Source organism: Somniosus microcephalus, chromosome 11 (assembly GCF_052327205.1).
Source record: "Somniosus microcephalus isolate GS21.2 chromosome 11, FLI_Smic_1.0, whole genome shotgun sequence".
In the NCBI taxonomy this organism is placed as follows: Eukaryota; Metazoa; Chordata; class Chondrichthyes; order Squaliformes; family Somniosidae; genus Somniosus; species Somniosus microcephalus.
Window position 1 is genome coordinate 70453255 of NC_140997.1, and position 23800 is coordinate 70477054.

The following is a 23800-nucleotide window of genomic DNA, read 5'->3' on the forward strand; positions in this document are numbered from 1 at the left end:
CCATAGACGCCGCCGCCCAGTGGACGGCGAGTAAACAGCATAAGAGGGCAATTGAAAAGGCAGACTGGTTAATGTGTTACAAGAAACAAGTCCTAGTGTTGGACAGTGTTGTAGCAATGCAGGCTGCCAAGCTCAAAAAATTGGCCCTAGAAATGCAGGATAAGGTTTTAGCGGAAGAGAAGGTGCTAGTGGTGCTTCAGGCGTTAGGCCAAGAAAGAGCGCAGACGGCCAAGGAACACCAGGCAAAGGTAGAGTTCCTGGAGGCCCGGGCCCTCGGAGTGCAACGGGAACACCAGGCAAAGGTAGAGCGCCTGGAGGCCCAGGCCGTCGAGGTGCAACAGGAAAACCAGGCAAGGGTAGAGCGCCTGGAATACCAGACCGCTGAAAGTAAAGCCAGCACTAGGCGCAAGATGGAGCACTTGGAATACCAGGTTAGAGAGGCGAGGGGCAGCGAGATAGGGCTGCAGGACACGATTTGCGACCTCAGCCAAGAATTAAAAGAGCAGGAGGAGAAAGTAAGGGAGGTAAAGGCAGCATACAAGCTAGCCTGCGACCGGGGGTTCGAGGAGGCAGATCACGGGCCCTGTAGGGAGGAGGTAGAAAGCTTGGGCATGGCCTTAGCGAGGGCGAAGGGCTTGGTATGCCTCATCAGCCCGAAGGCAGGCCAGTCGGACTTTACCGGCAACCCAAACAGAACCATCCCACAGGCAGCACCCAGAACAAAGTTGGCTAGGGAATCAGAGGTCCCACGGCCGCCACCCATAGCTCCAAGCTTTCAGGAGTCCTGGCAGCAAGGGGAGGTGGAGGATAAGGTGGTAGGGGAAGCACAGCAGGCCCCGCTAGATAGGCCGGGACCAGGACCGGTGTACCCCCTCCGACAACGGCCTGCCCGTTGATGACGAGGACCCAGGGGCCATCCAAAATCAGTTTGTGGTGCCGCATGGCACCCAACAGCTCAGGGCCATGGTTAGTCATATCCCCAAGCTCACCAAAAAGGGAGACTGTTCTGGACATTATGGACATTTTTACATGCAGCTAGCACCCTCTGGTGGTGGTTATTGTGTTAGCAGTGTGTTTGTATGAAGCAGAGGTCATTTGACCTTTCCACCTTTCTTCCTGTGTGAGAGGTCATTTGACCTTCCTACCTTTCTTCCTGTGTAACCCAGGAAGTAGAATCCCAGGAAGTAGAATTCCAGGAAGAACCTGAACTGAGTAATGGAGAATTCCATGAGGGTTTCCCAATCCAATGTAATCTGAGCTCATATGTTAGGCCAGACGCAATATCTGTGAGTATCTTTGTCTGTTAGCATGACAGCAACTTTGTCAGTGTAGTATTTTGATAACACTATGTTTATAAAAGGTTAATATTTAATAGTTACAGAAGTTAGTCCAAATGTTAGTTAGTTATACAATTAGTCTATTCTACTGTTGTAAATATGTTATATCTTATGTAATATCGAATGTATAATACTCAGTTTATGTACAAAACATACTTTGTCTTTGTTTACAGTTTCACAAATTTGTTCAAGTAAAGCTTCAAACAGCAAACGGCTTCACGAGGAATTATTTTGAATAAGTGTTTAACTTGCTGGATAACTAGATAGGAGCACGTCTAGCCAGGCCAGTACAGAGACCCCTCTCTGCACTTCAGGGAGATAGAACAGGCAACGTGCGTTAATGACTGCGATGACGCAGAGCAAGCTAAGATGCTACTGTTTTCTCTGGGGAGTAATCTCCTCCAGACCCTCTGATGAATGTAAAAAGGGGCAGAAAGATTATGAGGATTTGAGGAATGAGATATTGGAGGCCATGGGACTCAATGACGGTAGTCCGTTCGCCCGAGTGGAAAAAACGGTACAGCTCCCAGGGGAGTCCCCGCAGGCATTCGCAGACAGGCTGTGGTCAGTCTACCGGAGCGCATGCCCGGGAATGCCAGTGCGGACATTACTGAACCAAGTCCAATTGACCCACTGGCTCCGTTGTCTAATGACAAACAGCCTGCCCCAAATCCGAGCACAGGGTGCGGCCTGGTTTGACCCCAGTAGCCCCCAGACCACCGAGGAAACGGTGAGCTGCCAGCTCACGATAGCGTTTAAAAATATGAAGGGTATTGAGACGCCCCAACCCAAGGGAAAAGTCCATGAGGTTAAACCTGGGGGCCAGAATAAGAAAGAATGGCACCAGGAGGGGAACCGTCCCTCCCAGGTTAAGTTAAACTGTTACGGGTGCGGGAAGGACGGCCACTGGCGCAAGGATTGTAAAAATCCATGGAAAGACAATAAAGTAAAGAACCCCACAGCCCCAGCCCAGAAGGCAGAGACGGAAATTGCTCCCGCTGCGATCGAGTCATTTTTAGAGACCATGCGATCTCTTATGACCAGCCAGTGGAGAATAGCAGCCACTACCGATGTGGTGGTTCCCTCGGCCCCCTCTGATGCCCCGCAATGACTAGAGCCAGCGCAGCCTGTTGACCTGTGTCCCCCAGAAAGACACACACAGGAAGAGACCTCCTGTAAAATGGAGGAATAGCTGCGGTGCCAGGTTGCGGAGGCTAAGTTAGTTGCGCAGGCTTCAAGGGAGGAGAACGCTAGGTTAACAGCGAGGGCTGGCAGTTTAGACGGTCAGCTAAGGGTTTTTAAAATGGTTCATGACCAGTGTAAGCTGTTTAAGCCAGAGGCAGGGAAACAGGCAGCTAGGATTCAACCCGAGGTTAGGAATCCTCAGCCCGCAGCGGGTACAAGCTCACAGGCTGCACAGGCAGGCGCTGTGGCTTGTGTTAGGGGAGGAGCCATTCCACCCACTGTTAAGGACACTCCCCCAATCCTCTGGGATTCAGATGGGAAGGAGCCCGAGCGCGAGATTCCCGCCCCCGAACTGGGTTTTGACCCTGGAGGGGAAGACCCTCAGCCACCGGCAGCCGGTGGCGAGGGATTGCCCATCCCCAGTTCAGGTTTGGGAGGGGAGGGACCCAAGGGAGAAGGCCCCCAGCCAGCGAGGACTGTGACCCGAGCCAAGGGTCCGCTCGCCAGGGTAGCCCCACCAGTAGCACTCCCTAGGAGGTCTCCTCGGCCACCCCAGCCCAGAAAAGTATGGTCACCAGCTCTTCAGTTAACAAGGGCAGCCTCCCGTGTCAGGGAGAAGCCGAAAGACAGAGGTCCCCAGCCAGCAGCCATAAGCTGCGAGGGACCAGAAGTGGAGATCAGTCCAGCTTCGCCGCAGGTAGCCGCAACAGCCCTAACAGAGATTAGGCTGGCCGCTCGGAGACGGGCGGCAGATGTACATAGCTTTGTTTAAGTTTAGTACAGGTAGACTACCCTTTATCCGGATTTCCGAAAACCGAAACCCTCTAAAAACCGAAGGTTTTTTCGTTCAGCGTAAGTCGTGCGTACGACTTACGCTGAACGAAAAAACCTTCGGTTTTTAGAGGGTTCCGGTTGCGGAAGTTCGGATAAAGGGTAAGTCGTGCGCACGACCCCCCGCCGACCCCCCCGCCAGCCCCGACAACCGCCGACCCCCCCGCGGACCCCGCCGGCCCCGACAACCGCCGACCCCCCCCGTGGACCCCGCCAGCCCCGACAACCGCCGACCCCGCCAGCCGCCGACCCCCCCGCGGACCCCGCCGGCCCCGACAACCGCCGACCCCCCCGCGGACCCCGCCAGCCCCGACAACCGCCGACCCCCCCCCCGCGTACCCCGCCGGCCCCGACCCCCGCCGACCCCGACTGACTTACGCTGAGCGTCAGCGTAAGTCGTGCGCACGACCCCCCGCCGACCCCCCCGCGGACCCCCGCCGACCCACCTTCCGAAATCCAAAATTCTCCTTTATCCGAAACTCGGCTGGTCCCGAGGTTTTCGGATAAAGGATAGTCTACCTGTAATGTGTATAAGGTTAAGTTAGGGTGTTTTAATTCTATGTAAGGAACTGGTAGTCTATAAATTTTAAGTATGGAACCATTCCAGAGTGCTGTCTATGTGAGCCGAGGTCGCGGGACCCGATCACACTTCCCCCGAGCCTGGGAGCCTCCAGGGAACCAGGCTAGATGCTTTTATGTCTTTTTCAGAATTTTGAAATGTACAGAGGCATAATCCTGCTCGCCCTGTTCGGGCTGAGCCTCACGAGAAGGGGCGATGTTGAGGACCACCATATCTTTGGATGCTCGGGGAAGAGAGCGCCCCTAGCACACGACGGAAGTGGCCTACGGGAGGCGGATGAAATCACCACGTATGTCCACGAGGGGAGCTGGCCAGGATGGCTGTGATCCAATTCAACCCAGTATTCTAGTGAGACCGGCTTCACGTATGGGGAGGCCTCCCTCCAGTGCCCGAGGATATGAATCGTCACCCCAAGGATTAGCGTCACCGTGGGCAAACGAATATGTTTGACGTGTAATGGGAACATTCCCCTGGATAGGTGGTGGTGGCTCAGAAAGTTAAGCAACGACATGGGGAACCCTAGGGTAGAGTGGGAAAGGTTAGGGAATGACACTCACAGGATCATTACAGGGACCCAGGGAGGGTTAAGTGTGTGCTGCGATAAATGGTGGGAACCGGATCAGGGGATCTACGTCTGTATGTGGGGAGCAGAGAAAGTCTGCCCCACAGGCGTTTCCATCATTTTCCGCAGCCAGTGGCAAAATAACGGGAGGGGGATGGACTGAGAGTCCCGCCTGGACACATGCGCGATCCCGTACTCTCCAATCTCGGTAAATGCCACTGAACTAGTGACCCGCCCCCGACGGCCCCTGCCCACGACCCCGACGTCACGGACAGTAGCAGAGGGATGCCCCGCCACCACCAAGGGACCAGGGAACGGCCTGGTGCTAGTACCCACAGACCAGGTGCTGTACCAAGGGGTGCATTATGCGGTGTCCTCAGTGATTTGAAACCTCACTGAGGTACACTTACCTGCCCCGCAGAGACTGCCAAATTGTATCAAGCCCTATTAACAGAGATGTTTCAAAAATTCCGTGAATTTGACTTTTCGGAGGTCAATAAGACCACATTGTATACTCACCACGAGATTTGGATGGGGTTGGGAGGCAAAGAAGGGGTGTTCTTAATGATGTTTTAACTGGTTTTAACATGGGGTCCTCGGTCATCAACAGTTTAGATGACATCGAGCTGCAGACCCAGATTAATGGATTAAAACGCAATTAAAAGGTATTTTAACTGATGAGAATAAGGTGGTAGGGTCTGAGTTGCATGAAGACCAGGCCATGACTCTCCATTTGAAGGAGATCATCGCGGAGCTGGAAAAACATGCAAAGACAGTAAATGCTCTCATCAGGGAGGACAGAAACGCTTCTGACCAGGTTGCGCAAAATGAGGTGTGCGTGCTGTATGGGGCATGGTTGCTGGGCGAGGTCCGCAGCAATCTGGAGGATTTAAAGCAAGGTTTAGTCCCCTCCTGGATCAGCAACAAACACCTCGCAGCCCTCCACCCTTTTGAGAACGCATTAAGTCCGGTTAGCTTCTGAGGCCTACGCAGTCCCAGTGGACTGTGGGCAGTCCAACCACACCGTCATGGGGATAGTTGTAAGAATGCTGGTCATGGGCGGGATGGCCCGACCCGCACCGGTATACAGGTGGAGAACATTGGAATCATTCAAGGGGGTGCACACATTCGTTTTTCAGCGGTCCCGCCCTATGTCATAAAGTGGGAGCACGCTATGATGGGTACTGACCTCTCGGGGTGCCGTAGCCGGGGAGCACACATCATCCTGTGTCCCCAGCACTTGAATGCCTATTCGAAACCACAATGCGGGTTCAGAGCTGATGTCGCGAAACCTATAAATTGTACCATGGAAACCATGGCACAAGGCCATGTTCCCCCACGGGTAGCATATATAGGTGGGACATATTGCGTAACCACAGGAGTGTCTCACTACCAGCAGGGACAGCACAGCTGGTGCGCGGTGAGTGACAGCAGTTTCTGCTTCAAACCCGAGGCAGAAGTTCAAGTGGCACAGATACGAATTGTCCCCATTATGAACCATCCACTGTTCACCTCACTGTGGAGGAGAATTTTACCCACCTCCAGAAATATGTCGCCCACTTCGGTTACCTGATTCCCCCTCTCTCAGAGCACCTTACCAAATTATTAAAAGCCGTTCTAGTATCACAAAAGCACTTCTACACTTTGGAACAGAAGACTGTACAGATAGGGGCCGACATTTTAGATATTATGACCCCACCCTGGTGGGACGTTTTTGAGAGTATAGAGGTCCCCTCTTGGATTCGAATGGCATCCCACATCTTAGTAGTCTGTCAGCTAGGGATCGTCCTCTACCTGGTTTGTGTCCAGTGTAGGAGAAAGGGTCCCAGGGTAGAATTTAAAGCAAAAGGGTTGTGGAAGGACCAGTATGCCCGGGTGGAAGAAGAAACACCCGTGTGAGCTTTGTGTCATATCACTGCCGAGTGATGGCAGATCTGTTTGTTATTTTTAATAAAGCTCGTTCCTTCCGTTCGTTATTTTTAATAAATATGCATTTTGGCCTGATGTTGATTTTTATTAAAGGTTGTGTGTTGTAATAAAGTTTTGTGATGTCCCAAGAAGTGCAGGGGTGTTGGACCCCCTCCGTGCTTGGACTATTGTAACAGATAGTAATTGTTACTATCGATAGATGCCTGTCGTGCACTATGGTTTTCTCTAAGTGGAATGTATGTGTCGAGGGATCGTGGACAGATAAATATAGGGCAAGGTTGTTTGTGGGGGGTCAGAAACTTGCTCACCTTGATTGGACACTTCAAGCAAGTTTCAGTATCCTAGGGGGGACTGAAAGGATTAGCAAATTTCATGTCTCCTCCCCCGAAGATTTACTTTTGGTTTAGTAAAGAAACCTTGCTTGGACTGAGTTTAAAATCCAGGGCTCAACAAGATGGCTGCAGTCAGCCTCATGGCCAAGGCCTGTAAGTTTCAGTTTGGACTCACAAACTTGGATTCCGATGACTGTGAGAAGGAACTTTCCAGAAACTAGAATGCAGACAGACCTTCTGCATTTATGCATGAGAATCAAACCCAGTGGCATTCAGGCCTCTGATTAAAACCCATCAAGGTTGTTTACACAATCAAAAGCAGGCAAGGCTTATTCAATATGTAATGGGACAAGCTTAGCTGCATTTCAGACCTTCGTTAGAGAACATCGACACTGTTTACAAATGATCAACGGGGCATTCAGATTGGAATGGCCCCATCACAAAACCCGTTGGACAAAGGGGAACACTGATGAGATATTTAAAACCGATTAACCGGCCATCCAGGTTGATGGGCCCAGATTGGTACCTTTTGTATGAGTTTTAACACGTCCAGATCAGACAAAAGAAATGAGCTGATCTGGCAGGAGATAAGGGCTACCGGGAAGGGTATAACTAGTCCCTTGGGAAGTCATCTCTCTCTCTCTCTCTCTCCCGCCTCGCCTCCGGTGCCCTGCCGTATCATCAACCCAGCGAGAGGATCGTCGACGAAGAGCCCGTCCAGGGAAGTAGGATACCCGCAGTTATGTTTGAATTACTGGGGTATCTCTGCTTTGGAGAGGTGAAAACCTAAAACATCGGCAGGCAGCAGGGCACGGAGCAAGTGTTTCAACATCCTAGACTAGTGAGCATCAATTTTCTGGCCCATTACAAGACAATCTAGATAGGTGCAAAGGGTGGTAGTTAAGGGGAATTGCTAAAGTGTCATTTTAGTCATTTTCCCTTGATGTGTCCATTTCTCCTCCCCCGTTAAGTGTAATTGTGTTGCATCCATAGTGATTTTTCTCTGTATAGTAATTGTTTCTCTATTTTTAATAAACATTGGTTTTCTTTGCACCAAACCACTGGTCTCATTTGTCTATATCGCTACTTGTAAATAAGTCCGGTGGTCAGAACCAAAGGGGAAGCGATTCGAACCGCACGGGGCTAGAGCAGCTCAGACACGACTGACTGGCCAGGCACAAACCCCAAACCAAAACCCCCTACACCAGTTAAGTTTCTGCAATCCAATCCAGCCAGCTGTGTGTTGGAACTGGGCGATCCACCATACTATATTTTCTGTTGCTCATTTTCAGCACGTTCTCAGTAAGCAGGATAACCAGGATCTCCACAGCAGTGTAGCAGCAGTCACTGCAAAAAGTGACTGATTGTTCATTGCCAAATAACTCATCCTGAATGTTTCTTTAATGAAAACAGCACCATTTTGACGAAAATCCACATTATCAGCTTTATAGCCAACAAATTGAAAGTGGCAATAACAGACATCTGCTGAAATCTATTTTATTATAACTTGTGGGTATATGCCCTGAACATTTCAAATTGAATAAAACCTATGGCTATTAGTGTACATCTGTTGGTTTTTTTCTTGGAATGTGGACAACACTTGCAAGGCCGTATTTATTGCACGTCCCTGGTTGCCCTGAGTAACATGTAGGCCAGTCCAAGTAGAGATGGCAGAGTCCCTTCCCTGAAGGACATTAGTGTCAGATTTCTTCCTTCTAAAATGTATCACTTCACACTTCTCTGTATGAAATTTCACCTGCCACGTGTCTGCCCATTTCACCAGCCTGTCTGTGTCCTCCTGCAGTCTGCTGCTCTCCTCCCCACTGTTTACTACATTCCTAAGTTTTGTGTCACCTGTAAACTTTTGAAATTGTGTCCCCTGTACCCAAGCCCAGGTCATGAATATATATCAAAAAACCCAGAATTTTTAAATCAGCAATACAAATTGATTTTAAAAGGTCCTTAGTTAAATCTCACAGCAATGTATTATTATTCTGCATTCATTATCTAAAATTTCATCTCTTTTACAAAATACACACTTTTGTGTAAAAAAAAGTTGAAAACTTACTTTGCAACAAAACCGAAGGATACATGTACTTTGAAAAAGATGCACCCAAAGAATTCAGAATTTTACATATTTGGTTTGTGGTAAATACTTTCTCCACATACTCAAAATTAGCAATTTAAAGAAGATTTCATCCTGTATACATTGAACAGATAAAACATTATGGGGTGAAGTCAATGGAGTCAAAAATCAGACAGTGTGTAAAACGGGTGGCCTGTCTGCTTTGGCCTGTTTTCCATCTGATGGCAAAAGTGACAATTCAGCACTAAGATTTAATACGTGACAACAAAATTTATGTTACATGCAACAGGCCAGGAAGGGCAGAACATAATTGAACCAGATTTGTCCATCACTATTTGCCAAGCTGAAAACTAATGGGGATTTATTAAAGATTAGCTATGGCGAGAGATTTCCTTGTGCTTGATATAAATACACCTTTCATTGTTATCGAACATAAAAAATAAAACACTCAGCTTTGGAGTCCTGTTCATGCTCAATCTTTATTTGAAGTATCATCCCTTTGGATACAGGTCACAGAAAAATAAGAGCCTCACAAGAAGACAGCATGTTTGTAACATACTGAGTAAAACAGGTTTTGGTAACATGATGAAACCTGGAACTGCATTAGCAAGGGGCCTATATTGTTCAGACCCTAACCTTATTACATTTTCAGAATCTTGCTAAAATGCCACACACTGCTCTGAAATGAAAGAGGCCAACAGGAATGTGCATTTGAAAGTTACATACTTGATTCTCAGAGAGAGGGGCATAACAGTGAATTGTACTAGTTCCATCATGTCACACTCCTGTAACATACATTTTTATACTATTTAACATGCTGCCTTCACCACAATAATCACAAAAAAGCTATCTGAACGAATTATGCTTTGTGGAAGGCAAACCTAAGCATAGAAAATATTACAACAATGCAATAAAATTCTAGTTTGTCCGAGTTTTGTATCTTTAACAAAAGTCAGTGCAGTGAAACAGCAAAAAGGAAAGTATGTTTTGGTCATACAAATCTCTAAAACGTCTAGAAGTGAAGGATGTCTGTCATCAGCATCGACTTCTGTATTCAGAACCAATGCCATTATGAGATAAAGTAGAGCTTTAATATGTTTAAGAAAGAAAGACAGAAAGAAGCATTTATATAGCGCCTTTCACAACCTCAGGACGTCCCAAAGCACTTTACAGCCAATGAAGTACTTTTGAAGTGTAGTCACTGTAGTTAATGGTAAAGGTGTTCATTGCACACTTTCAAAGTGACTATCCATATTGATTTTTTAATTTCTTATGTAGCAAACTGACAAGATAATTATTTCTGTCATTTTAATGTTTAAAATATTACTGAGCATTTTTTTACTACATTTAAGATGGCTTTTCACATGGAAATAAAATTCCACCCATGGGATCCAGAAAAAAAAGAGAATTCAGGGCAGTATATATCTGAAGTTCTGATGAAGTGTTACAATCTGAAATATTAACATGTCTTCCTTTTTTAGATGCCAATTAACTTGCTGTGCACTTGTAGCATTTTGTGTTTTTATTTCAGGTTTACATCTGCTAACATTTTATGAAGAAGTAGAATACATTATAGAACATGTGACTGAACGCAAAGCTTAGCAACGTATTCACAGTTCTACTGAATGCATTATTCATTGGTTTCCTATTCACATTATGAATGCAATTACATAGTATATTAGTAGCCATTCAGAACAGTCTAATCTTTCTCATATCCATGTTTACATGTAGCCATTTCTGAATAGTCAGTGTTTTGACATTGATCTTCATATCATCAATAAAAACACCAGAACACACATAACTACCTAAAGCACTTGTACTAAAAGCAACAGGTTTTGCAGACAAATAGTTACTTTTGCACATTTAATGATGTACACAATTAGTAACGGTAATAAAAAGCCTTAAAGTAACTTTGGTACCAAAGGACAGTAATCCTTCTGACTACTGGTTTCTATCTCAGTTAAAAGCGAGCCAGGTCCTAGTCCTTCCAATCTTTCTTTATATTCAGCTTCCACTCCCAGTGCAGGTGATCACTTTTGTCGTCATCTGTGAAATGAGACTTTATGGTGTACATGCCCCTCACCATCATTCCTTTGGGTGCTTCTTCAATTGGACTTACAAACTCGTAGTCATCTGCTCTAGGGCCATAGCTGCCAACCATATAGGTGTCCTTACTCGCTGTTTGGGATAAGGGGTGCGTATAATTAGGATTTAGAAAGAAAAACTTGCAATATTGTCAAACAATTCAAGTAAAGCAATTCCTCAATGACAGCCACCATCTAGACATGCAGCTTTAACTACCTGACTAAAAGCAGATTTGACTAGCAACGGTACAGGATAGGCACAATAGGACATACAGCTGCCTTTGGGGCTTATGATTCTGTGAACATAATTTTCAAGCTGCCTGATGTAAAGTCGTTACTTTCACTTCACTTGCAAAAGCTAGAATTTTAATGCATGCAAATACAATCGCGGTACAGAAACATAAAATTTGTTTTGCTCTAATAGGGTTATTGCCAAAGAAAAATAGCATCAAGTGAAGAATAAGCACTTGTCTCAGCATTAATCAGTGTTAGCAAAAAAAGAGAAGTGCCCATTAGAAATTGAAAATATCTATCAGGAGACCTATCATTGTGGGGTCTGAATTTGTTTTGGGAAAAGTATATTGCGCTCACATCAGTTCTCGTAAAAACATGCTATTTGCTTCAAGTAGAGCAAAAATCAAGCAGCAGAGTGCAATAATCCCCATCAAGAACAGTGAAAAACACCAGCTCTTTAGCATTGTTGCTTCCAGGGAAGAATAAAATACCATCTGGACCTGCAATGGCACAAACTCTATTATAGAAGCAGTCCCAAGGACAGGCATGTACTGCTTAGGCAAACCAGACTAGTCTCTCCTTACTTTAGAGTAAAGATTAGTATGACTTTACAGATTTTAGATGTACAATTTAGGATATTATAATGCACACCATATGATGCAACTCACCCTGCAAACGTCCCTTGCATGTATAATGGACATACTTTAAGCCTGAAACAATTTCCCTGTTAACCTAAAAGAGAAATCAATAAGCTATTTAAATCTTAAGTTTCAGCATTACCAATGTACGAAAACTGATTACATTTTACAGCCATATCTTAAGCTCATTACACTTATACAGTGGTACTCATAATATGGCTGGGGCTCAATACCAGCCCATCCATCTCCCTTTCAATTCTCAGCAGCTTTGCAGCTCCATGTACCTCTTGGCCTCCATTCACATCCTACCTGGTTATGGGATGTCGACCAAACTGAGATGCACGGTTTTCTCTCCTCTTGCTCTCCAGCAGAACTTGGCAAGGCAATTCTATTAGTAGACAAGGTTAACCAAGATTCCGTACAGCAAGTGAAAGGGCACAAATAAAATAAAACTAGTGGTTCTTTATTTTTCTCATCTTCCTGTCGTAAAGTATTTGGCCTCCATTTGCAATTGCCCAGAGTGATATGACTGAAATCAAGAGCTTAGTGGGCAGGAGAATCATAAGCACAAATCTATGCCTCTACCCCAGGCCCCTTGGAGTGTATAAATATTTGCACAGCAGAGTTTCAAAACCTCTGGTGTAGGATGTCGCAGCATTCCACAGTATGGCCCTCGAGCAAGGCAACGATTGTGGCCCTTGTCAAAAAGTTAGTAATGTGGCAGAGCCACTAAGGGACTCTGAGCAACTGTATATAATTCCCTTTAATGATGTTTTGCTCTAACCTAAGCCTGTACCAGTCTGTTAGTGATTTCTGTGTTTGTACATACTGTTTGCATGTACGGGGCGCGGTCCCTTTAAGACCGCAGCAAAGCGCGGGTAAACGCGATAACGTCATGCCGTTAATCAGGTGACCACCCAAGCGCGGGAGAAACGTGATGATGTCATGACGCCATCCACGGGACCGCCCTAGCAGTCCTCGTGGAGCCTCCGACCAGCAAAGACCTGTTTTCGTGGTTCTCCTGTACAATCTGTTAAACTCGTTAGTTTTGCATTAAAACTCGTTTGTTTGATCGCCTGAGTCGAACTGGATTCTTAGATAGGAATTAGAGGCAATTCCTACATTGGTGACCCCGTCTTTTGCGGACGTTTTTCACGAAACAAACACGACATGGAGGCCAACGCCGTTTCTTTGAAGCTACCACAGTTCTGGGAGCAGCAGGCGACCTCGTGGTTCATCCAGGTCGAAGCGCAGTTCACCCTGAGAGGCATCGTGGCGGATCAAACTAGATACCTCTACGTCGTCTCGGCACTCGAGAGCTCCACCGCCTCACAGATCATCAGCCTCCTCGAGAACCCTCCGATGGAGCGTATGTATGAGACCATCAAGGCGCGGCTGCTGCAGGTTTTCGAGCTCACTAAATCAGAGCGTGCACATCGATTGCTCGCCATGCCCAGCCTGGGGGACTTCAAGCCTTCGGAATTGATGCGCCAAATGCTCACACTCCTGGGCTCCGAACCGGAATGCTTCCTTTTCAGGGAATTATTCCTCAGCCAGCTACCTGAGCAGGTGCAAGCTGCCCTGGCCAGATCCGAGGTAGCAGACTGCGCGGCACTCGCAGCAGAGGCGGACAAAATATTTGCGGTTACGCAGCAGAACTGCACCGCCATGAGGCGCCCATCCCCCACGGAAGCCACCACGAGGCGCCCCTCCCCTACAGACGCCGCCACAGCTTGTCAGTCAACAGGGCTGTGTTTCTACCACGCGCAGTTCGGCGCGAAGGCACGATGGTGCCGTGCTCCCTGCAGCTTTCCCCCCAAAAAAACAGCTGCGAATAATGCAGAACGGGTCTAACGGGCGCCCCGCGGCCGCCATGGCAATCAGCAACGCAGGCAAGTTGCTTTTCATTACCGACACGCTCTCTGGCCGTCGTTTTCTGTGCGACACTGGAGCGCAGTGCAGCATATTGCCAGCGTCCCCCCTCGACGTTCAGGCAGGGAGGCACGGCCTCGCCCTTGAAGCGGCTAATGGCGGCGCGATCCGGACTTTCGGCAGACGGCGTGTGGAGGTTTGCTTCGGTGGGCAACGGTTTCAGTGGGAGTTTGTTAAGGCCAAGGTTTCTCAACCCATTCTCGGTGCGGATTTCCTGTGCGCCAACAGCCTCCTGGTCGACGTGAAAAACCGGCGACTGAGCAACGCGGCAACCTTCAATTCCATCCCTTGCTACCGCAGTAACACTACGTCTCGCACTGTGGCCTGTGCTTTCCCAACTCCTGACGAGTTCGCCCATCTGCTCGCGGAATTTCCCGACCTCACAAGACCCATGTTCTCCTCCACAGCCACAAAACACGGTGTGGAACATCACATCACCACCAACGGCCCCCCAGTCTACGTGCGGGCCCGGCGCCTGGATCCTGGCAAGCTGGCGGTTGCGAAGGCGGAGTGCGCCACCATGGAACATCTAGGGATTATTCGCCGGTCGAATAGTCCCTGGTCTTCACCCCTTCACATCGTTCCGAAGCCTGGCGGCGGATGGCGACCATGCGGCGACTATCGACGCCTGAACGACGCCACCACTCCGGATCGGTACCCGATTCCCCACATTCAAGATTTCTCTGCCCATTTGGCAGGAAACAGCTTCTTCCCCAAGGTCGACCTCGTCCGGGGCTAACACCAGGTCCCGGTGCACCCACAGGACATCCAGAAGACCGCAGTCATCACCCCATTTGGCCTTTTCGAATTTCTGCGCATGCCTTTCAGCTTAAAGAACACTGCCCAGGCTTTCCAACGCCTGATGGATTCCGTGCTGCGGGACCTCAACTTCATCTTCATCTATCTGGATGACATTTTGATTGCCAGCCCCACCAAAGAGGAACATCTTTGCCATCTACGCACCCTTTTTCAACGCCTCAGCCAACACGGCCTGATTATCAACCCGGCTAAGTGCCAGTTTGGCCTGCGACAAATCGATTTCCTGGGGCATCGCATCACCGCAGAGGGAGTGGTTCCTTTGCAGGCGAAGATGGAGGCGGTGACACACTTTCCACGCCCGCAGAACGTAAAGGCTCTGCAAGAATTCCTAGGCATGATAAACTTCTACCACCGTTACGTGCCTAAGGCAGCACTGCTAATGCAGCCCCTGTACGAGGCCCTCAAGGGCAGGACTGGCAAGGACCCGGTGATCTGGACGGATGACATGGACCGAGCGTTCTCCGACACCAAAACCGCCCTCGCCAACGCGACCATGCTGGCACACCCTTTACCAGGAGCCACCATCGCCCTCACCACTGACGCGTCAGACTACGCAATTGGTGCCGTTCAGGAGCAGTGGGTGAATGGGACGTGGCAGCCGTTGGCATTCTTCAGCCGGCAACTTAGACGGAGCGAAAGATCCTATAGCACTTTCGACTGGGAGTTGCTCGCCCTTTTTCTGGCCATCCGCCATTTCTGGTTCCTGCTGGAAGGACGTCCTTTCACCGCTTTTGTGGACCATAAGCCACTCATCTTTGCCATGGCCAAGACCGCCGAACCGTGGTCAGCCCGACAGCAACGTCAGCTGACTTACATATCCAAATTTATTACGGATATCCAGCACGTGGCCGGTAAGGACAACCTGGTGGCAGACTGCCTTTCCCGCGCGACTGTCAATGCAGTCCATCTGGGCATCGACTACGCCCTCATGGCAACAGACCAAGTCTCAGACCCAGAGGTGCAGGCTTACCGAGCCAACATCACTAGTGTCCAGTTGGCCGACGTTGAGTTTCATTCGGCAGGTACCACGCTGCTCTGCGACGTCTCCGTACGGGACCCTCGCCCTGTCGTGCCAGTCGCCTGGCGCCGTAAGGTTTTCGACGCCATTCATGGGTTGTCGCACCTTGGAACGAAGGAATCTCAGAAGCTCGTGTCAGCTAAATTCGTTTGGCACGGCATGCATAAGGACGTCCGTGTCTGGGCCAAAACCTGCGTCGTCTGTAAACGGGCCAAGGTACAGCGCCACATCAAGGCCCCATTGGCCACTTCACGGTTCCGGAGCGGCGTTTTGGCCACGTCAATGTGGACCTGGTAGGACCACTTCCACCTTCACACGGTTTTTCTCACATTCTGACCATGGTAGACCGCACCACCAGATGGCCAGAAGTGGTGCCCCTGTCATCCACTACTTTGGCGGACGTGGCCAGGGCGTTCATTTCTTCCTGGGTCGCCCGTTTTGGAGTACCCACTGACATTTCTTCGGATCGAGGACCGCAGTTTTCCTCCGAGCTCTGGAATGCAGTGGCTCAGGGACTCGGCGTCAAATTGCACCGCACTACAGCCTACCACCCTCAAGCGAATGGCCTCTGTGAACGTTTTCACAGATCGCTGAAAGCCTCCCTGAGGGCCAGTCTCCAGGACGCTGGATGGGCGGACAAGCTACCGTGGGTTCTGTTGGGCCTTTGCACGGCCCCCAAAGAAGACCTTCACTCTTCCTCTGCAGAGTTGGTTTATGGTCAGCCGTTGCGAGTCCCAGGGGATTTCCTGCCAACGCCGATGGAGCCATGGTCCGCGTCAGGTCAGCTTCACAGTCATCAGGAGGCAGCCAGATGTTTCGCGCCAATCCCCACATCGCACCATGGGCTTCAGAGATTGCACGTGCCCACAGAGCTAAAAAAGGCCAAATATGTTTTCATCCGCCGCGATGCACACCGGGATCCGCTCAAGGCCCCGTATACTGGTCCTTTCCGCGTGCTAGAGGCAGGCGACAAGACCTTCACGGTGGAGGTCGGTGGTAAACCGGACCACATTTCAGTCGACCGGTTAAAGCCGGCACGCTTGGATCTTGTCCGCCCCGTCGAGACAGCACAGCCGCCAAGACGAGATCGGCCATCCACTGTCGTCACTCCGGATCAAGTGCAATCGCCCGCTCAACCGCCAGCCGTCCAGCAGCCTCCACTTCGGGAGTACAGGAGTCATTCTGACAGGCTTGTTAGACCCCCTCACCGTTTGACTTTTTCTGTTAAAGAGAATTCTGGGGGGGCGCATGTGGCAGAGCCACTAAGGGACTCTGAGCAACTATATATAATTCCCTTTAACAATGTTTTGCTCTAACCTAAGCCTGTACCAGTCTGTTAGTGATTTCTGTGTTTGTACATACTGTTTGCATGTACGGGGCGCGGTCCCTTTAAGACCGCAGCAAAGCGCGGATAAACGCGATGACGTCATGCCGTTAATCACGTGACCACCCAAGCGTGGGAGAAACGTGATGACATCATGACGCCATCCACGGGATCGCCCTAGCAGTCCTCGTGGAGCCTCCAACCAGCAAAGACCTGTTTTCGTGGTTCTCCTGTACAATCTGTTAAACTCGTTAATTTTGCATTAAAACTCGTTTGTTTGATCGCCTGAGTCGAACTCGATTCTTAGATAGGAATTAGAGGTAATTCCTATAGTAACATTGTTCTAATGCAATCTATCATAAAAAATCTTTAGATAAAGGCAACGGTTCAAAAAGAAACCAACGTTTGTATTATACATTATACGGAGGAACGCATAATAGTACAGGCATAAAACACCATTTATAACTCGCGGGGAAGGAAAGAGAATGATTAGACTTGCAGGCATATGAATTTGTTACATGTATCAAACGCTAAAATTAGTTATATAGAATACATCTACTGTCGAAAGAACGCTCTGATATAAATAGCATGTTTCTGAAGTAATGTCAGAAACTTGGGGTGAAATTGGTCTTCAGCAATAATGCAAAACAGGTGATGGCGAATCAGTGGGGGGAATTTTAACCCCAAAAAACAGGTGGGTTGGGGTCGGGTGGGAGATTAAAGAGTTAAAAAACGGAATCCTGACCCCCAACCTGCCTACTTCCAGTTTTAACGGAGGCGGGATGGGGGAGGGGCAGCCAACCCGCTGCCAGGAGGCGGGTCTCCCATTTAAGTATTATATTGAGGCTGGCATGCCTCAAGGTGATCCACCATTAAAAATTTAACTGTGGGCGGGTAGGTGGGTTTCCCAGGCCTCGAGGAACCCGCCAGCTAAAGTACGATGAGGACTGCTGGATCCAGGAGGTAAGTGTCTTTCTACTTATTTGCTGGATCCAGTGTCCCTGCCCCACCCACCCACTGTGATCGGACAACACCTCCCCCCCACCCCCCCCCCCCGAGGCCTCCAATCCCCCAACAAGGTCTGCGATAACCCCCGACCTCCCCTCCCCAAGGCCTCCAACCCCCCCCCCAACGAGGCCTCTGATAACTCTCCAGCCTCGGACCCCCCTCCTCTGGTCCCTGATTGTCTTCCCCCTCCGGCCCGATGCTCCTCCAGCCCCAATACACACCACCCGATCGTCCTCCGGCCCCCGATCACCTTCCTGGCCAGCCCCTCCAGCCACCAAACACCTGCTTCCCAATGCTTCTCCGGCCTCCCCCCTCCAGCCCCGATCATCCTCCAGCCCCGATCATCCTCCAGCTCCCGACCACTCACCCCACCCCCAGCCCGATTCTCCCCTGGCCCCCCGACCACCTCCCCAATCCCTCCCTCCCTCCTGTCTGTGGCCTAGTGCCACAGGCCTACCCACCCACAGCCAGCCAGCCTCTCCATCTGGCTACCGGCGGGTGGGAACCAAAGCTTTGAAATGTTAATCAGGCTCTGCCCTTAAATTTGACAGGGCCTGCGGGAAACCCGTTCTCCCGGGTTGCCCGCCCACTTTTGAACCCCCTCCCCCTGCTTCCAACCCACCTCCAGCTTAAAATTCCGGCCAGTCTGTTTTGCGCTATTGACGAAGATCAATTTCACTCCCATTAAGCTTTTGCTGGGTGATCAGCTATCACCAAGCACATGCGGCGCACAGATAGTTTGATGCCCAACGATAGGAAGCACAAAACTGAACAGGACAATAAACCCCACACATAAAATAAAAATCAAATACTGTAAGCATTAAAATACCAGGAAGTAATATTAAGGCAGTAATGTAATCGAGGTTCAAATGACCATTATAAAGCCCTCCATTAGAGTGCTGCCTTGTAATTATTATTCTATATGCAAGCTTTGAGAGCGAGACTTTGGATTCCCTCTAAACAGTTCAATATAACTTACTGCAGAGCATGGCATTAAAACAAAATTTCTTACTTTAAAGTTAATTTTCAATCTGTATTCTACACCTTCCTTCAGCACAAAGGCCTTCTTCTTTAGAGCTACCAGGTCACCTGGAAAATAAATTGTATAACAGAGCAATTCAAACCTTGTTCCTTACATTATGGTTCATATAACTGTCCTAGTGAGGCATTATATACACCAGTAGTAATAACCTCTTAGTATAAATTTTACATTTCATTTTGGAACTGCATTGCTGCCCAATAGGTCAGGTAGTGAGGCCTTTATTAGCACAATAAGACACAGAAAACCACACAGGTGTTTTGAATTTTAGCAGTTTAGAACTTTTAGCTTCCCAGAACTGATAATTAATAATTACTTTAGCTCACAATAGTTTAGTAATCCAGTAAACTAAGGAAGTAGAGCTGTATATACTTTACAATTAATTGTTGCAATCATATTTTTCCTCTTCACCGAATCAGCACCTCTTTTCAAGAAAATGGTTAAAGGCTTTGGCCGAGAAATTCAGAGGTTTAGCACCACCCTTTACTGCTAGATTCGGGCAAAAAAGTGGCAGCCGCCGCTCTTCCACCCGCTGCCGGTGGGGCCCGCGGCAACCGCCATTTTCGGATGGCTGGCAGCGCTGCCAATGTCCGCTAGGGATATGTAGATGATGCAGATCATGATGTCAGTGAGTGTGCAACACTCACTCAATGCCCGATCGGCAAGTTTCGAGTGCGCCACTCCACTTACTGGCAGGCCTTAAGTGCGATGAGCTGAGCAAGCATTGACAAGCAGGAAGGGGGCTGCAGCAGCGATATTTAAAGGGATCATCAGCAACAACTTGCACCCGACATGTTTCTGCACTTTGACTGGCTCTGTGCAACTTTCTGCAACTCCAGCAGCTTTATAAACTTCTTTCAAGGTTCTAAGGGAACAGGGAGTGTTGTAGCAAGTGGAGAATGCCTTCATTTTTATTTAAAGGCTTCTACTCACAATACTTGTTCACAGTCATGGATGCTTTATTGGCAGTCCCCCTCGCGCTTGATATCGTAGGGAGAGGGAGCGAAGGCAGCGAAGAAGAGAAGATACGCACAGAGGGAAGAGGAGGAGGGCCAGGAGGGCACTCAACAGGAGGCCTTACCCACCTCGGGTCTTCTGAGAGCACTTCTCTTATATCCACTTAAGCCAGGAGCAGTGTATTAGGAGACTCCGCGTCACAAAGGAGGTGGTCACAGAACTCTGCCACCTCCTGCAACCAGACCTCCAGCCTCAGACCAGGCTGACCATGGCTGTCCAAGTGGCAGTCCGAGGCTCAATATCCAGGGCTCTGTGGACCTCACCATTTGTGCGCAGCGGGAATAACGCTAGGCCGGGGACCCACAAATTTAACCCGCTATATCTCTTCTAATGAAGTCCAGCATCCCATTACCTTTTGATCAGCTTTCCATTTGTGCGATAGCTTGTAATAACATATGTACCCTGACCAATAATTACCTTACCACAGGTCTTGGTAGGGCTGCATCTAGAAAACAGTGCTCAGTTTTGGCTCCTACGAGATGAGGCATATCAAGGCCTTAGATAAGGTCCTGGGTAGGGTCACCAGAATGATACCTAGTTTTAAGGCTCTTTTTATTGGAGAAGCATAGACTTCGTGGTGCTATGATTATGATTTTAAAATCATGAAGCAAATACAGGTCAACTATCCCTTATCCGCAATTCCGAAATTCGAAAAGCTCTGAAAACCGAAATTTGACCCGAGTGGCGCCAAACATGACCCGACGCGGCCGATGCTTGACCCACGCAGGTGTGAGGCGTCAGTTGTGTCTCAGTGCTGTCACACGTGCGTCTGCTGCTCTCTGATATTTTTTGTTATTTTGTGATGTGAAAATGTCAAAAAGATACCCCTATGGGTAACAGTGAGAAGAAGAAAAGGAAACATCTCTCATTATCGATATCGCAGAAAGTGGAGTTATTGCAGAAGCTTGATTGTGGTGTGTCTGTGCGGCATCTTACTGAAGAATATGGTGTGGGAACTACCACCGTATATTACTTAAAGAAACAAAAAGACAAGTTGTTGAAGTTTTACACTGACAGTGATGACCATAAACTAATGAAAATAGGAAAAAATTGCATAGGGCAAAAAATGAAGATCTTGACCGTGTGCTGATTGAGTGGATTCGACAACGAAGAAGTGAACGTGTGCCACTGACTGGTTTGATGGTCATGAAACAAGCTAGAATATACCATGAAGAACTGAACATTGAAGTTGAGTGTGAATATTCAGAAGGTAGGCTGCATAAATTTAAGAAGCGTCATGGTATAAAATATCTGAAAATCTGTGGTGAAAAAGCTTCTGCTGATCATGAAGCAGCTGAAAATTACATTGACGAATTTGCCAAAATAATATCTGATGAAAACCTCGGACCTGAACAAATTTACAATGCTGATGAAACAGCTCTGTACTGGCGCTACGTTCCTAGAAAAACATTAACAACGACTGATGAGAGTGCACCAGCAGGTTTTAAGGACGCTATGGACAGGTTGACTGTTCTTGGGTGTGCCAATGCTGCAGGCACACACAAGTTAAAGTTGGTGGTGATTGGAAAAAGCCAACATCCGAGATGTTTGAAAGGTGGATGCAATTTACCTGTGCATTATTATGCGAGCAAGAGAGCATGGGTAACCAGAGAAATATTTTCTGACTGGTTCAATAACCACTTCGTACCAGCGATACGAGCTCATTGCAGGAAAAGTGGACTGGAAGAAAACTGCAAAATTTTATTGTTCCTGGACAACTGCTCCGCACATCCCCCTCCTGAACTTCTTGTGAAAAGTAATGTGTTCGGCATTAACTTTCCCCCTAATGTGACATCATTTTTTTTGAACTCTATGCTTGATGCAGTCAACAGAGGCATAGGAATCCAAAGCTTCCTGAAAGAGTTCAATGTTAAGGATGCCATTTACGCAGTTGCTAATGCTTGGAATGATGTTGATAAACCAACATTAACAAATGCTTGGCACAGACTTTGGCCTACAATGATGTTTGATGAAGATGGACCTGCAGATGAAGATTTTGAAGGATTTCCTGTCACTAAGGAGAAGATGATGATATCAAACCTCCTTACTTACGCCAAAGGTTTATCATCCGAAAGTGTAAATAAGTTAGAGGAAGCTGACATCGAAGAAGTGCTGAACATTGACAATGATGCACCTGTTGTGCATTTGTTGAGTGATGGGGAAATTGCTGAAATGGTGTTAAATAAAGACAAGCATGAGGATAGTAGTGATGATGATGATGGCATTGTGAACACAGGTGAAAAAATCCCCATAGACGATATGGTGACAATGTGTGATCAGTTAATTGCTGGCCTTGAACAACGTGCATTTATCAGTGAGCAAGAGATTATGGAAGTTTACTCAATTAAAGAGAGACTGCTTAGACATAAACCAATGTTAATGAGACAGATGACACTGGAAGAAGTTTTTTAAAAGGCCGTCTGTCGTAGTGCTGCTTCATCACTTGAGGATCCTGTTCCTGGCCCATCTTCAGATGTCCGACTCCAACCCGATGACGACGATGACAACACTGACGTACCCTCTTCTCCAAGATCCTCAAGCCAGATGTAATGTACCTTTACTGCATGTATATGTACAGGTATTTAGCTTAGTTTGTACCTGTATATGTTTGAAGTTTTACTGAATGTTTTCCTTACAAATAAACTGTACTAGAGTATTTATGGTTTATATTTATCCCACTATTTAATTTACCAAATTATTACTGTACAAATAAACTGTGATACTATTTATAGTCTTTATTTATCCCACTCAGTATGAATATTCATAAGGTTCGCTGCAGAAATATTCATGTGTTTGCTTACGGGGTGCTGCCCAGACCCCCGCTAGGGTGTTATCCGTAATACCGTTCTGAAATCCGAAAAATTCCGAATTCCGAAACACATCTGGTCCCAAGGGTTTCGGATAAGGGATAGTGCACCTGTAGTTTCTATTCAGGTGAATAGGTTATTTGAGCTGGATAGGGATGGGAGAATTAGGGAGCATCAGGATAAAATATAAAAACATGAAAGCTTGGTTAAATGCCAGGAAGTATTTCTTGTTAGAGAGTCATTGACCTCTGGAATAAATTACCAAAACGTACAGTAAATATGGATTTACTACAGTTCTTGAAAAGGGACTGAACAAGTTCCTGAGAGCCAAGGACATCAAGTCATATATGGTAGGGGAGGAATAACTGCAATAATTATCAGTTACTGCAGCTTGCTTCATTACCTTTGGAGATCAGATCAGAGAGGAATTTCCCAGTGCTTTTTCCTTAAGGATTTTTGCCTTCCCCAGGGGACAGCACGACAAGAGAGAGGGCAGGCTTGATGATGCACGTAGACTGCACCATGTTTTGATGGGACAGGCTGGATGACCCAATTGGTCATTCCATGTCCTTTTTCATATGTCTATGTCCTTTTGCTAATCCTTTCATTGCCCCTTTTAGGTTTCCGACTTGGCTCAGTGGTAGCATGCTCACCTGAGTCAGCAGGTTGTGGGCTCAAACCCCACTCCAGAAACTTAAGAACATAATCTAGACTGACACTGCATTGCAGTACTGAAGGAGTGCTGCACCGTCTTTTCAGATGAGACGTTAAATCGAGGTCTTCTCCACCCTCTCAGGTGGTTGTAAAAGATCCCATGGCACTTTCTGAAAAAGAGCAGTGTCCTGTCGACATTTATCCATCAAGCAGCACCCCAAAAAACAGATTATCTGGTCATTTATCTCATTGCTGTTTGTGGGATCTTGCTATGTGCAAATTGGCTGCCTGCTGTCCGAAAATTACAACAAGGGCTACAATTCCAAAGTACTTCATTGTCTGTAAAGCACTTTGGGACATTGTGCAGTTGTGAAAGGCGCAATA

At 47.9% G+C, this 23800-nt stretch overlaps 1 protein-coding gene across 3 annotated transcripts in view; it reads right to left on the minus strand.

Annotated features, from left to right (window-relative positions):
* Window positions 1-9302: 9302 nt before the first annotated feature.
* arhgdig (Rho GDP dissociation inhibitor (GDI) gamma) overlaps window positions 9303-23800 on the minus strand; it is a 150560-nt gene continuing 136062 nt past the window's right edge. For all 3 annotated transcript variants that reach the window (XM_086000848.1, XM_086000846.1, XM_086000847.1), the window contains exons 4-6: window positions 18912-18988; window positions 11829-11892; window positions 9303-11020 (exon numbers count right to left, since the gene is read on the minus strand). In XM_086000848.1, the coding sequence (XP_085856974.1) occupies window positions 10821-11020; window positions 11829-11892; window positions 18912-18988 (341 nt within the window). In that variant the 3' untranslated portion in view covers window positions 9303-10820. The remainder of the gene's footprint in view (window positions 11021-11828; window positions 11893-18911; window positions 18989-23800) is intronic.